Here is a 12769-nt window from a genome sequence, read left to right on the forward strand (position 1 = left end):
AGATTATTCCTGTAAAAATAGGGAAACAAAAATTCAGTCAAATTCTTTTTCGCGAAGATTGTAATCATATGAAGATTAATGTGAGGTTAATAATGTCAAATAATAGCCTGTTGTTTGTAGGCTGCAAATAATGCATGCACTGTAAACTATAAAATGTTTATTTTACCAGTCTAACAATGTTGCTATTCTAATTGTTACAATCACCACTGATCAGGGGCAGACTTAGTGATTCTAAGCAATTCCAGCCATATACAGTAGGGTCCAAGTCCTGAAATGTACCATGTCAATTTTTATTTATTTTTTTATTTATGTTGCTGTTTATAAATATATATAAATATCACTCAATCTTCGTTTCGTCGTTTTAAATTAATGCAATCTCTACATTTTAAATGATTAGTTTTATTAAAATGAATTTACAACTAAAAACACTTCTTTTTTTTAAATATAAACTTTACTGCTGGACTGTTTCACGGATTGGCCAGGCTCTTCCATCAGTATCACGCAAGAGCATCCTCACCTGAGTACTAATCACGCACAGCTGCACCCAATCACTCCAACTCACTATAAAAGCACACACCTCACTTCACTCATTGTCCAGTCTCGTTCCAATGAAGCGGACTCATAGCGAATTCCTACTGGTAGTCACTATCTACCTGACTCATCTCTTGTACTTACCTGATCTCTGTTTCCTTCCAGTCTGTCCAGTGTACCCGGTGTCCTGTCAAAGTTGTGTGTATCGTCAGTCTGTCTCCCCCGCAAGCCCTCTGGTGTGTGCATACGGTCATTCCTCAGTGTCTGTCATCCATCCTACTTCACAGAAGGATTATCAGCTCTACCGAACTCCATTTACTTCAATAATTATACCTTTCTGCTCCGCTGTGATAATAAACATCAATCATCATTTACTCACCTTGTTTGTCCGTCTACTTCCCTAACAGACTGCTCCGTGATGGATACTTTATTTTGCATTATTATTATTAAATAACATCACATTATTATAATATTATATTTCATTGTACATATTAAATAATATTTGATTACGTTCCAATTGTATTTGTAACTCTCACCATACAGATTTCCTGGGGCCCTAAGCAGCCGCTTACCTCGCTTATTGGTTAAACGATCCAGTGGCTGCGGATTGCTGGAAAACTACACACGCCCTACTTTAACGAACTACAACTCCCAGTATGCACTTCACACACCCGGGTTCCTTATTCTGATTGAGTACACACACAGTCAGAAGATCATTATGGACTGATTTCAAGGACTATAAACTCAGCACACACAGACACATTGTTGCTGAGTCAGTTGAACAGTTTATTGAGCATTGTGACACGTTTCCCCTTGTCTTGCCGCTTTTGACCCCTTTACTTTATTTTGTTTGCCGCCTTTACGCTTGGGATTATTTGTATGCACCTGTTCCAACCTTTAATTGCACAACGATTCTCTTAATAAATTGCTATTTAATCCTCAGCTTTGTTGTGCAGGCGTCCTCACATGGCACTAGTCTTTTTGTTGTTAAATGATTAGCAAATGTGTTTTTTGTAAAAAAAAAAAAATTAGATATATAAAAATTTTGTATTTTTCAAGCAAATATTTTTGGAGTTTAACCTACATATCTAACACAATCTCACGGCAATTCGTAACTTTTTGATTTAGTGGCTAATTTGTATGAATTCGTACAAACTAATTCATATGATTTAGTACGTTTTGCCTATCCCCCAATGACGGTTGGGTTTAGGGGTGGGTTTAGGTGCCACGCCACCTTTTTAAAATCGTACAATTTCGTACGACTGAACTCGTACGAATTCGTACGAATTAGCCACTAAAATTACAAAACGTAAAATACTTACGTTTACTCGTGAGATCAGGCTGACATATCCATAAAATTATGGTTATATTTACAGTGTTTAATGACAACAGCAATTATTTGTACCTAAGCTTTTTTTAACCATTCTTTAAAAAATGTTTTGTTTTAAATGTATGTTTAAAGTTTAATGAAATATTTAGAGATTTATTTTCATTCATAATTACATGAATTAATCTGTATAATCACATTAATTGATGTGTATAATTACAGTAATAACCTGCATAGTTACAGTAATAATCATTATAATCACATTAACTAGTCTAATTGTATTACCCTGTACAATTACAGTAGTAATCTTTAAAATCACATTAATGAATCTGTATAATTACAATAAAAAAAATATATGCAGTAATAATTTGTAAAATGACAGCCATAATCTGTATAATTGCAGAAATAATTAGTAAAATGGCATTAACTACCATTTTTTCCCATTTTTACAGTTTAAATGCAAATTATCAACACTAATAAACTGTAATTTAATGAATTTTGACCGTGAAATATGTTCTGTATTTTTACAGCTTTTTCATGTAATTTTGGTAAATGGTTATTTTCTGTACTTTAACGGAATATCTCTGGAAGCCTTGCTGACAGTTTTTTGACAGTTTTTTACAGATTTTATTTTTATTTTTTTGCAGTGTACGTAATCTAACAAAATCTATACGTCTAAATAAAAAAATATATACATTTCAATAATGGACAACTCTCTGATACCAAAACTAGTCTAAAAATCAATGACATGCTTATGTACACTGATTTTAAGGACAATGCTTGCCAGAGTGATACTGGAAGCAGAACATGAAAAAGTGAAATTTGATCGTCTTCTTCACACATTAAAAGTCTGACTTTTAAATAAAGTAATCCCTTTTCAGTCGCATTTACAGATGCTATGCTTTGAAGGCAGATACTATATTGTGTATTCATAGGAATTGTGCATGAAATATCATTTTTGAACTCATTACATTGATAATTTATGAAGAGATTATAACATTTCTTGAATTTCACATTCCAGAAGTCAGCTGGGCACCACAGACTCATAAATTCTGGCTCAGGCTGCACTCTTGCAGTTTTCAGGAAGCCACATAAAAGAGAAATATTTAAGTTATACAGCTCTCAGTATCTACACTGGTCAATCTGAGCAACTATTGTAATACTGTTTTTTTTTTTTCTCAATCTCCTGCACCAAACCTCATTTAGTACACACACACAGACGGTATCACATTACACTAACTCTCTGAAATAAGAGAAGCCATTATTAATTCATGAAAGTGTTTCCTAGACATGAGTAACCTACTAATTCTTTCATAAATATATGCTTCTTTGTTCTGAGAGTCCATGAAGCAAGACATTGCACATGTAAGGGCATACAGTTTGCTCAGCTGTGCTTTTGTTAAAATACTGCACAGAGGATCAAAGTTTTTTTTTGTAATATTGTTTGGCAGTCTTTTCAAGTTTATATTGCTTTGACAATAAACTATTCCTTTGAGTGTAGGAGGTACTAACCTCATTTTTACTTTTTGTCTTCCTCCTTTTACAGCCTGAAGATGGTATCAACATTGGTGGCTTCTCCTGTTACAGACACTGTAACCCCACAATGCTCCAGGTATAAATATGTTCTCTGTCAGAACTTTGACACATTTAGAGCTTCATTCCGAACCCTGAGCATCGGCTGGAAGACAAAGAACAATATGGTAACAAAATTTATGTGATGCACTTTTTTGGTGATGTTTATATTGCTAGTCATAATTAACATGGAATTAAATAATTCTTCATCTGCAGCGTGAGTGCATTTCCGTACATGTTGGCCAAGCTGGAGCACAGATTGGAAATGCATGCTGGGAGCTTTACTGTCTGGAGCACGGTATCCAGCCAGATGGACAGATGCCCAGTGACCGGTCAATTGGAGGAGGAGATGACTCCTTCAACACTTTCTTCAGTGAAACAGCTTCAGGGAAACATGTTCCACGTGCCATCTTTGTTGATCTGGAGCCTACTGTTATTGGTAAGTGTGTATTTGTCCCTAAAAGAAATCTTGAAATAACATGCTAATTTGTAAATATTACAGTGGGTTATTCTTTACTTTGTAACATTTCAGATAATTCTCATAATAATATTAGCGTATCAGTAGACTGTTTGGTTAGACTTTGTACAGGTAGCAGTAGAGGAAAGAGTACTGAAAAATCATACTTAAGTAATAGTACCATTACTTGCCTAAAAACGTAGTGCGAGTAAAGTAAATGTGATTGTTGTAAATATTACTAAAAGTATGAGTAAAAAGTAGACTTTTTAAAAGTACTCATAAGTAGTGAGTAGTGCATATTATGCTATAAAAAAGCTGATGCATTGACATGTAATTTGTGGATGTGTGTAAACGTAACATTCTGTAGTACATTTAGTTATTGCCCAGCAGGCACAACGTCAATCTGACGTCCTGTTGACATCCTGTGCCTGCTGGCTGCAGGCCATTTCGGTCATCATACAGTAAACAGACGTCATCTTCTCATCACTGACATGCATCTAAACAGTCTCTGGGTCAATGTGTAAAGATTTTGGACATCTTCTTGGACACTTTTAATGCTTCCAAACAGTTTTCTGCAATAATAAATCGCCCTTGTCTTGAGTTTGTTCATTATAATGCGATTTGATTGAACAGGAATCACAGGCCTGATTTTTAAAAAATAAAGTAATAATAAAGTAGTGGAGTAAAAGTTCCGATACTGCACTAAAAATGTACTCAAGGAAAAGTAAAAGTACATATTTTTAAAACTACTTAGTACATTACAATTTCTGAGAAAAACTACTCAGTTACAGTAATTGGAGTATTTGTAATTTGTTACTTTACATCACTGGGTAGCAGTTTAGTGGAATCAGCTTGGTAAATTTGCTAAATTTAATATCTCCTCTAATGACCTGAATTGCACCTCAAAGGTGGAGTTCTGCATGTAATAGTGGAAGACAAAGCATCCCTCCTTCTGGGTATTGATCTGGGTGTGCCTCAGGGATCTGTCCTGGGACCTCTTCTATTCGGCTTATTCATAATTGATTTACTGTACCATTAGTATAATCTGGGAGCGAAGATATTTGAAAAGCACACTGTCATTTATAAATGAAAAAACACAAAAGAACAAGCTGTTTCTAATCACAATGCTGCAATGATAATGAACACAAATGGCTAGAAGCTTCTTATTTGTGTATCAATGTGAAGGTGATTTGCATATTCTTTACAAAAACAATGTCTGTACTTTACTGTGATCCTAAAGTCTATGTATCTGGTGTCAAATGGTTTTCAGTGCTAAACATCTAGGTGCTATTTTTTCTTTCCTTATCTTAAATATTTGTACCAGAAAAAAATAATAACACTGGGTTGTTTTAATCCAATGATGGGTTAAATATGAACAAACCCAACATCAGGTTAATTTTTCTAATTTAATGTAAATTACACTTTTAATGGATGGATTTGTCCATTTTCAACCCTACTTCTGATACAGCATTGGGTTAAAAGTACTGTAAAACAACTCAACAATTTATGGAAGATTTGTAAATGGTAAGGTTTTTAAAGTTGTTCGAACATCTTTCCAGAAAACAATTTAAACAGTGTGTCTAAAGAGGACATAATAATTAACCTTTTATGCCCTTTTTATTGACATTATCCTTTCCGGCATCACTTTATTTTGATGGTCCCTTTAACACATTTTCTTGAATTTAAGTTACATTGCATCTACATGCCAATTCTCAATAGATTATAAGTAGACTGTTAGGTTGGGGTTAGGGTTAGGTTTTTATAGTCAGTTAAATGTCTGTTGAAGGAGCAGTATCAGCAGATATTAAGCACACAGTCTACTAATACTCAAATGAGAAGTAATTGGCATGTAGTTGCAATGCAACTTTTAGTGAACAAAATGTGCAATAGGGACCATCAAAATAAAGTGTTACCTAGTTTGGTAACACAAATGGACCATCAAAATAAAGTGTTACCACATAAACATTAAAAAACAGACTGAAACTTTCAGCTTTTTGTAAATGTAGATGAAGTGCGAACAGGCACCTACCGCCAGCTCTTTCACCCAGAACAACTCATTACTGGGAAAGAGGATGCTGCCAATAACTATGCCAGAGGACACTACACCATTGGCAAGGAGATTATTGATTCAGTTCTGGATCGTATCCGCAAACTGGTAAAACATTTTATCTGATTATCAGTTTAGTTAATAAAATAATATCTTCTTCTTAGTCAAATTAGTGTATTGTATTATTTGAAGGCTCTTTTTCTTGTCTCTCCCAAAAGTCTGACCAGTGCACTGGCCTCCAAGGTTTCCTGGTGTTCCACAGTTTTGGTGGAGGCACTGGCTCTGGCTTCACCTCTCTGCTGATGGAGCGTCTCTCTGTTGACTACGGCAAGAAGTCCAAGCTTGAGTTTGCCATCTATCCTGCTCCTCAAGTGTCCACAGCAGTGGTGGAGCCCTATAACTCCATCCTCACCACCCACACCACCCTGGAGCACTCCGATTGTGCCTTTATGGTGGACAATGAAGCCATCTACGACATCTGCCGCAAAAACCTGGACATCGAGCGTCCGACCTACACCAACCTCAACAGGCTCATTGGGCAGATTGTGTCCTCCATCACAGCCTCACTGAGATTCGATGGAGCTCTAAATGTTGATCTCACCGAGTTCCAAACCAATCTGGTGCCCTACCCGCGTATTCACTTCCCTCTAGCCACATACGCTCCAGTGATTTCTGCTGAAAAGGCGTATCATGAGCAGCTCTCTGTGGCTGACATAACCAATGCCTGCTTTGAGCCGTCCAATCAGATGGTGAAGTGTGATCCTCGTCACGGTAAATACATGGCTTGTTGTCTTCTGTATCGTGGAGATGTGGTGCCCAAAGATGTCAACTCTGCCATCGCTGCAGTGAAAACCAAACGCACCATCCAGTTTGTTGACTGGTGCCCCACTGGGTTCAAAGTAGGTATCAACTATCAGCCTCCAACAGTGGTTCCTGGTGGAGATCTGGCCAAAGTACAGAGAGCCGTGTGCATGTTGAGCAACACCACAGCTATTGCTGAGGCCTGGGCTCGTCTGGACCACAAGTTTGACCTGATGTACGCCAAGAGAGCCTTTGTGCACTGGTATGTGGGCGAGGGAATGGAAGAAGGAGAGTTTTCCGAGGCCAGAGAAGACATGGCAGCTCTGGAGAAGGATTATGAAGAAGTCGGCACTGACAGCATTGGAGATGATGAAGATGGAGTTGAATTTTAAACTTGCTTTTTTAATGTCAGGGGGATCTGGTATTGTTTTTATATGCTAAATTGCAGGGTTTTTTAAGGCTATACTTTTCTTAGGTCAGGGGTGTCCTGCATAGTTTAGCTCCAACTTCCTTCAACACACCTCCCTGGAAGTTTCTAGTACACCTAGAAAGAGCTTGATTAGCTGGTTCAGGTATGTTTAATTGGGGTTGGAACTAAAATATGCAGGATACTGGCCATCTAGGACGGAGTTTGGACACCGCTGTTTTAGGTATATCTTTATATTGGGATTCTTTTAGTTAATACTAAATAATGCAACAGCTAAGAAAAATCAATGAACAATATTTTTGCAGCATTTATCACATTCTAGATATACAAATATATTTTAACATTCCCAATTGTATAACTTACTTAATACTTCATATAATTTCATTAACTTACTATTTACTGACCCTCAAATGGTTCCAAACCTTTATGATTTTTATTCTGTTGAACGGGAAAGAAAATATTCTTAAGAAAACTGAAAACTTGTGATCATTGACATCCTTTATAGGACAAACAAATACTGTGGAAGTCAGTGGTTACAGGTTTCCAACATTTTTCAAAATATCTTCTTTTTGTGTTCAACAGAAGAAAGAAACTTATAAAGGTTTGAAAAAAATGTAAAGGTTAAGGAAAAGATGAAAGACTTTTCATTATTGGGTGAACTACACCTTTAACATCAACTCAGATTAATAAATGCTGTAAAAATGCATGTCTGTTAGGACATTTACCTGACGCATACACAAAAGTTATGTATACTAAAACAAATTAACACAAAATGATGTAAAAAATCTAGTGACAATCTCTAATCTCTTTCTAAAAATGTACGTTGCAATAAATGTCTGCACTTTCTTTACGGTACAGTTGGTTTATCTGTCTAGAATATGTGAATGTTTGCATAAGCAAAAGTGATAAAGGCCAGGCAGAACAGAACATGGTGGAACCATGACACCCTTCCCCCTACTGATGTCTATGCATTCAGCACAAAAATGACCACCTGCTGTAGCTGTTATTCATGATTCAGCTGTTTGTGCATGTCAATAGCCATCACTGCATATGATTCGCTGGATATTGTGTGCTTTTCATTATCACTGAAGGGAAAAATTAAAGTCTAATAACAACTGGGTCAGTGTGTTCATCTCTTTCTGTATAGCAAGAATCATGTCTATAGAAGAGCTTAGTCAATAGTGCCTCACAGAAAGACATATCCAATTTTAAATGCAAGGCCAAGTTGTTTTCAAAAAAATCATTTGTCATTATTTACTCAACTTGTTCCAAACCTGTTTGACTTACTTTATTAACACAGAAGAAGATATTCTGAAGATAACCACTGACCTCTATATTTTCTAGTATAGAAGTCAATAGTTACAAGTTTTCAGATTTCTTCAAAATATCTTCTTCAACACAAAAAACTAACGCAAAAAGTTTTGGAATCAGTGAGTAAATTTTCATTTTTAAGTGAACTATCCCTTTAGGCAGTGACCAATATGAAATGACACTTTCGCCCTGAAGTCTTTGGGAATCATGAATATACAATCCCACTGTCTTACATTACAAACAAACAGTCAAGATATCAGTTTTCCTGCAGTTGTTATGCAACTTAAACACATGACCATGGAGAACCTTGACATATTTACTGTAAAATTCCTTACTGACATCTTTTAGTTTCTTCAAATACGCCAAAAAGCTAGTAAAGGCAGCAGATGGTTTTCACAGACTCTAAACTCCCAAGAGGGAAAGAGACTGTAACGTAAAAAGAATGGCCCTTCCGAACGACCATCCTCACTCCAACAGGCGATCCCACTTCCTGCTCACGTCCCCCTCCCTCTTCCCCTCTCTATAAAAACCCCACCTCTTCTTTTTTCTTCACATCTGCCTTCTCTTTCCGAATCCTCAAGTCGGCCTGAAGGGAAATCTGACAAGATGGTAAGTTGTTAATGCTTGAACAATTCTTAAATTCCAAAGCTTTTCATAATCAAAGTATTACAAATTTACATTACTGTATTTTTGTATGTTAGGAAATGGCAATAAACTGCAATAATTTGATAATTATGCTGTTATTTAATTCTGTGAAAGACAAAAATAGTAGCACTGTAATTAAATCACTAAAACATTGTGTTATGAAATTAATATGTAGCATTAAGTAGTCTATTTCAAGCCCGGATATAGTCATTCATTTTACAGAGGATGTGGCTACGGCTTTCAAAAAGTCTCATCCTAGACGATGACACACATGTCAGCAGGAAATTCCAATACTTCACTTTTTCTGAATGTAACGTTTATCTATGTTTAGTGAGTCTGCATAGCTGAAATAGCATATCTCAGTCAGCTGAAGTGGAGAAAAAAGGAACTACAGTAATGTAGTTGTTACGCTAAGAATGAATACATGTCTTTATGACATACAGAGAGGCATTGGTACTAGATGAGATCATGAGTGACAAAAACTGGAGCATGGCAGAATAATAGATATATCTGTTCAAGAGAAAAGGCCTGAGTGAGATATCTCTGTGTGCTACACAAAGAAGAGTGTACAGCTGGGACAGGGAGGGGGTGGACTGAGGCCTCAAAGGAGCTCTCTCAGTCTCTTCTATACTTGAGAGATCCAATGACACAGACTAGAGGAGAGCGTGAACATATATGCAAATATAATCAGACTAAAACTGAGTTCTTCATTATACATGTAATCCCATATGGTGAAAACTCTAATATTATTGAGCTTTAAGTGAGCTCATTTATTTTCTCAAAGATTAAAATAACAGATACGCCTACAGTATACTGTAATTTCCTCAATCAAAACTCAAAAGGTTCTCATGCTTTTTTGGGGCCTCCAATAACCAGTATATGGCTAAAACAACAATCAAAATCCAAGTGTATTATTATTTATATTTAATTATCTTTTTTTTCTGTCTTACAGTATATGTTAGTTAAATGCTCTGCAATAAGGGAAATTTAAAGGGATAGTGCACCCAAAATGTAAATTCTGGCATTATTTACTCACCCTTGACTTGTTTCACACAAAAAAAAAAACAGAACTGTTGAACACAAAAGAAGATATGTTAAAGAATGTTGTAAACGTGTCAACACTGATATAGAGGGGAAAAATACTATGGAATACTATGGGTGAGTAAATGATGGCAGAATTTTATTTTTTTGGGTGAACTATCCCTTTAATTGTTCAATAATAAATAATAAAAGTCACAATAGTTTAACAATAAAGCTATTATTTAAATCTATGGACTACTTCTTGTAAACTAGTAATAATTATAATTAAAAACTAATTATAATTAAAACTAAATAAAAATCAAGATTTTCCCTCTTTATTTTTTTACAAAGACATTTCCAGTTAATCAAGATACTGGATTAGAATTAAAGCTTTTCCACTGTCTCCAACACGTCTACATGACATCTTGACTTCCGCATTTTGCCCCTAGTGGCAGTCACTGGGAACTTTCAGACTGGTTATGAAGCAAACTTCACTCCGACTAATTCACCATTTTAAAATGAATGATTTGAATAAATGACTGTAATATTTCTAAAAAACAAAAACAAATAAGAGTTTTCTAAGGTTAATCAACAATAATAATGATTACATCCTCACATTCATAGATTCGATAATAATAAAAGGCAGTTTAAAGATTTTATTATTTATTTAGATATTTTTATATTACTAATAAAACGGTTACACTCTTTATGAAATACTAAATGCATTTTAAGCCTTGATGCTACTGTTTCTTTGGTCTTTAAGACAACCTGTACAGCTGCCATATACTCAAATATACACATTAACCTTCTCTCTCCAGCGTGAGTGTATCTCTATGCATGTTGGCCAAGCTGGAGCCCAAATGGGAAATGCCTGCTGGGAGCTTTACTGTCTGGAGCATGGTATCCAACCAGACGGACAAATGCCGAGTGACAAGACAATAGGAGGAGGAGATGATTCCTTCAACACTTTCTTCAGTGAAACAGGGGCAGGAAAACATGTTCCTCGGGCCATCTTTGTTGATCTGGAGCCTACTGTTATAGGTAAGTTTAACAAGACAAAAAATAGTCCTGTTAAATTTTGATGAAGACCATTTTACAAAACACTGAAAAAGCAACAGGTAATTACTTGGTATTTTCTGTAGTTCCGATAGGATTATTATTGGTTCTGTATAGAATAGTAATTTATATAATTTAAATTATAACTGCTGTAACTAAAAACCTATGTTTCCTTTTCAGATGAGGTGCGCACAGGCACATATCGCCAACTATTCCATCCTGAGCAACTAATTACTGGCAAGGAAGATGCTGCAAATAATTATGCCCGTGGTCACTACACCATTGGGAAAGAGATCATTGACCTTGTGCTGGACAGGACCCGTAAACTGGTTAGTATGGTCACAACTTCAACCCAAAATATAGTTTTTTTGCATACAAAATCATGTAATATTGTCATTAACACTTGTAAAATGCAACTTCTAATGATATAAAAAAAATCCAACAGGCTGACCAGTGCACTGGTCTTCAAGGATTTCTCATCTTCCACAGTTTTGGTGGAGGCACTGGCTCTGGCTTCACCTCTCTGCTGATGGAGCGTCTCTCTGTTGACTACGGCAAGAAGTCCAAGCTTGAGTTTGCCATCTATCCTGCTCCTCAAGTGTCCACAGCAGTGGTGGAGCCCTATAACTCCATCCTCACCACCCACACCACCCTGGAGCACTCCGATTGTGCCTTTATGGTGGACAATGAAGCCATCTACGACATCTGCCGCAAAAACCTGGACATTGAGCGTCCAACCTACACCAACCTCAACAGGCTCATTGGGCAGATTGTGTCCTCCATTACGGCCTCACTGAGATTCGACGGAGCTCTAAATGTGGATCTCACCGAGTTCCAAACCAATCTGGTGCCCTACCCGCGTATTCACTTCCCTCTAGCCACATACGCTCCAGTAATTTCTGCTGAAAAGGCGTATCATGAGCAGCTCTCTGTGGCTGACATAACCAATGCCTGCTTTGAGCCGTCCAATCAGATGGTGAAGTGTGATCCTCGTCATGGTAAATACATGGCCTGTTGTCTTCTGTATCGTGGAGATGTGGTGCCCAAAGATGTCAACTCAGCTATTGCTGCCATAAAAACCAAACGCACCATCCAGTTTGTTGACTGGTGCCCCACTGGGTTCAAAGTAGGCATCAACTATCAGCCTCCAACAGTGGTTCCTGGTGGAGATCTGGCCAAAGTACAGAGAGCCGTGTGCATGTTGAGCAACACCACAGCTATCGCTGAGGCCTGGGCTCGTCTGGACCACAAGTTTGACCTGATGTACGCCAAGAGAGCCTTTGTCCACTGGTATGTGGGCGAGGGAATGGAAGAAGGAGAGTTTTCCGAGGCCAGAGAAGACATGGCAGCTCTGGAGAAGGATTATGAAGAAGTCGGCACTGACAGCATGGGAGAGGAAGATGAAGAGGGTGAAGAATATTAAAAGCGTCGCAACAAGTTTTTACTTGGATGCCCTCAAAAACAAAATATGACAAAGATGTTTGCAACAACGACAAAAATTGCTACTTGAAGTTGCATTTGCATTATAATTGGTTTTATATAAATGAAATTTGAATAATAAAAGAATGAACAAAA

The 12769-nt window shown here is 36.8% G+C and overlaps 2 protein-coding genes across 2 annotated transcripts; both read left to right on the top strand.

Moving 5' to 3' along the window:
• The first annotated feature begins 3401 nt into the window (after positions 1–3401).
• Positions 3402–8273, top strand: LOC130234483 (tubulin alpha chain-like). Its single transcript, XM_056464696.1, has 4 exons — positions 3402–3558; positions 3647–3869; positions 5894–6042; positions 6153–8273. The coding sequence occupies exons 1-4, from the start codon at positions 3412–3414 to the stop codon at positions 7125–7127; spliced, it is 1494 nt and encodes a 497-aa protein (XP_056320671.1). The 5' UTR covers positions 3402–3411; the 3' UTR covers positions 7128–8273.
• A 710-nt stretch (positions 8274–8983) lies between these two features.
• On the top strand, positions 8984–12769 carry LOC130234484 (tubulin alpha chain-like). Its single transcript, XM_056464697.1, has 4 exons — positions 8984–9082; positions 10957–11179; positions 11375–11523; positions 11640–12769. The coding sequence occupies exons 1-4, from the start codon at positions 9080–9082 to the stop codon at positions 12615–12617; spliced, it is 1353 nt and encodes a 450-aa protein (XP_056320672.1). The 5' UTR covers positions 8984–9079; the 3' UTR covers positions 12618–12769.

This window comes from Danio aesculapii, chromosome 9, assembly GCF_903798145.1.
Source record: "Danio aesculapii chromosome 9, fDanAes4.1, whole genome shotgun sequence".
Classification (NCBI taxonomy): domain Eukaryota; kingdom Metazoa; phylum Chordata; class Actinopteri; order Cypriniformes; family Danionidae; genus Danio; species Danio aesculapii.

Coding starts and splice junctions, on each gene's coding strand:
- LOC130234483 (XM_056464696.1), top strand. CDS start 3,412: ATGGTATCAACATTGGTGGCTTCTCCTGTTACAGACACTGTAACCCCA. Junction 3,559..3,646: donor GGAAGACAAAGAACAATATG/GTAACAAAATTT, acceptor CTTCATCTGCAG/CGTGAGTGCATTTCCGTACA. Junction 3,870..5,893: donor TCTGGAGCCTACTGTTATTG/GTAAGTGTGTAT, acceptor TTGTAAATGTAG/ATGAAGTGCGAACAGGCACC.
- LOC130234484 (XM_056464697.1), top strand. Junction 11,180..11,374: donor TCTGGAGCCTACTGTTATAG/GTAAGTTTAACA, acceptor TTTCCTTTTCAG/ATGAGGTGCGCACAGGCACA. Junction 11,524..11,639: donor TGGACAGGACCCGTAAACTG/GTTAGTATGGTC, acceptor AAAATCCAACAG/GCTGACCAGTGCACTGGTCT.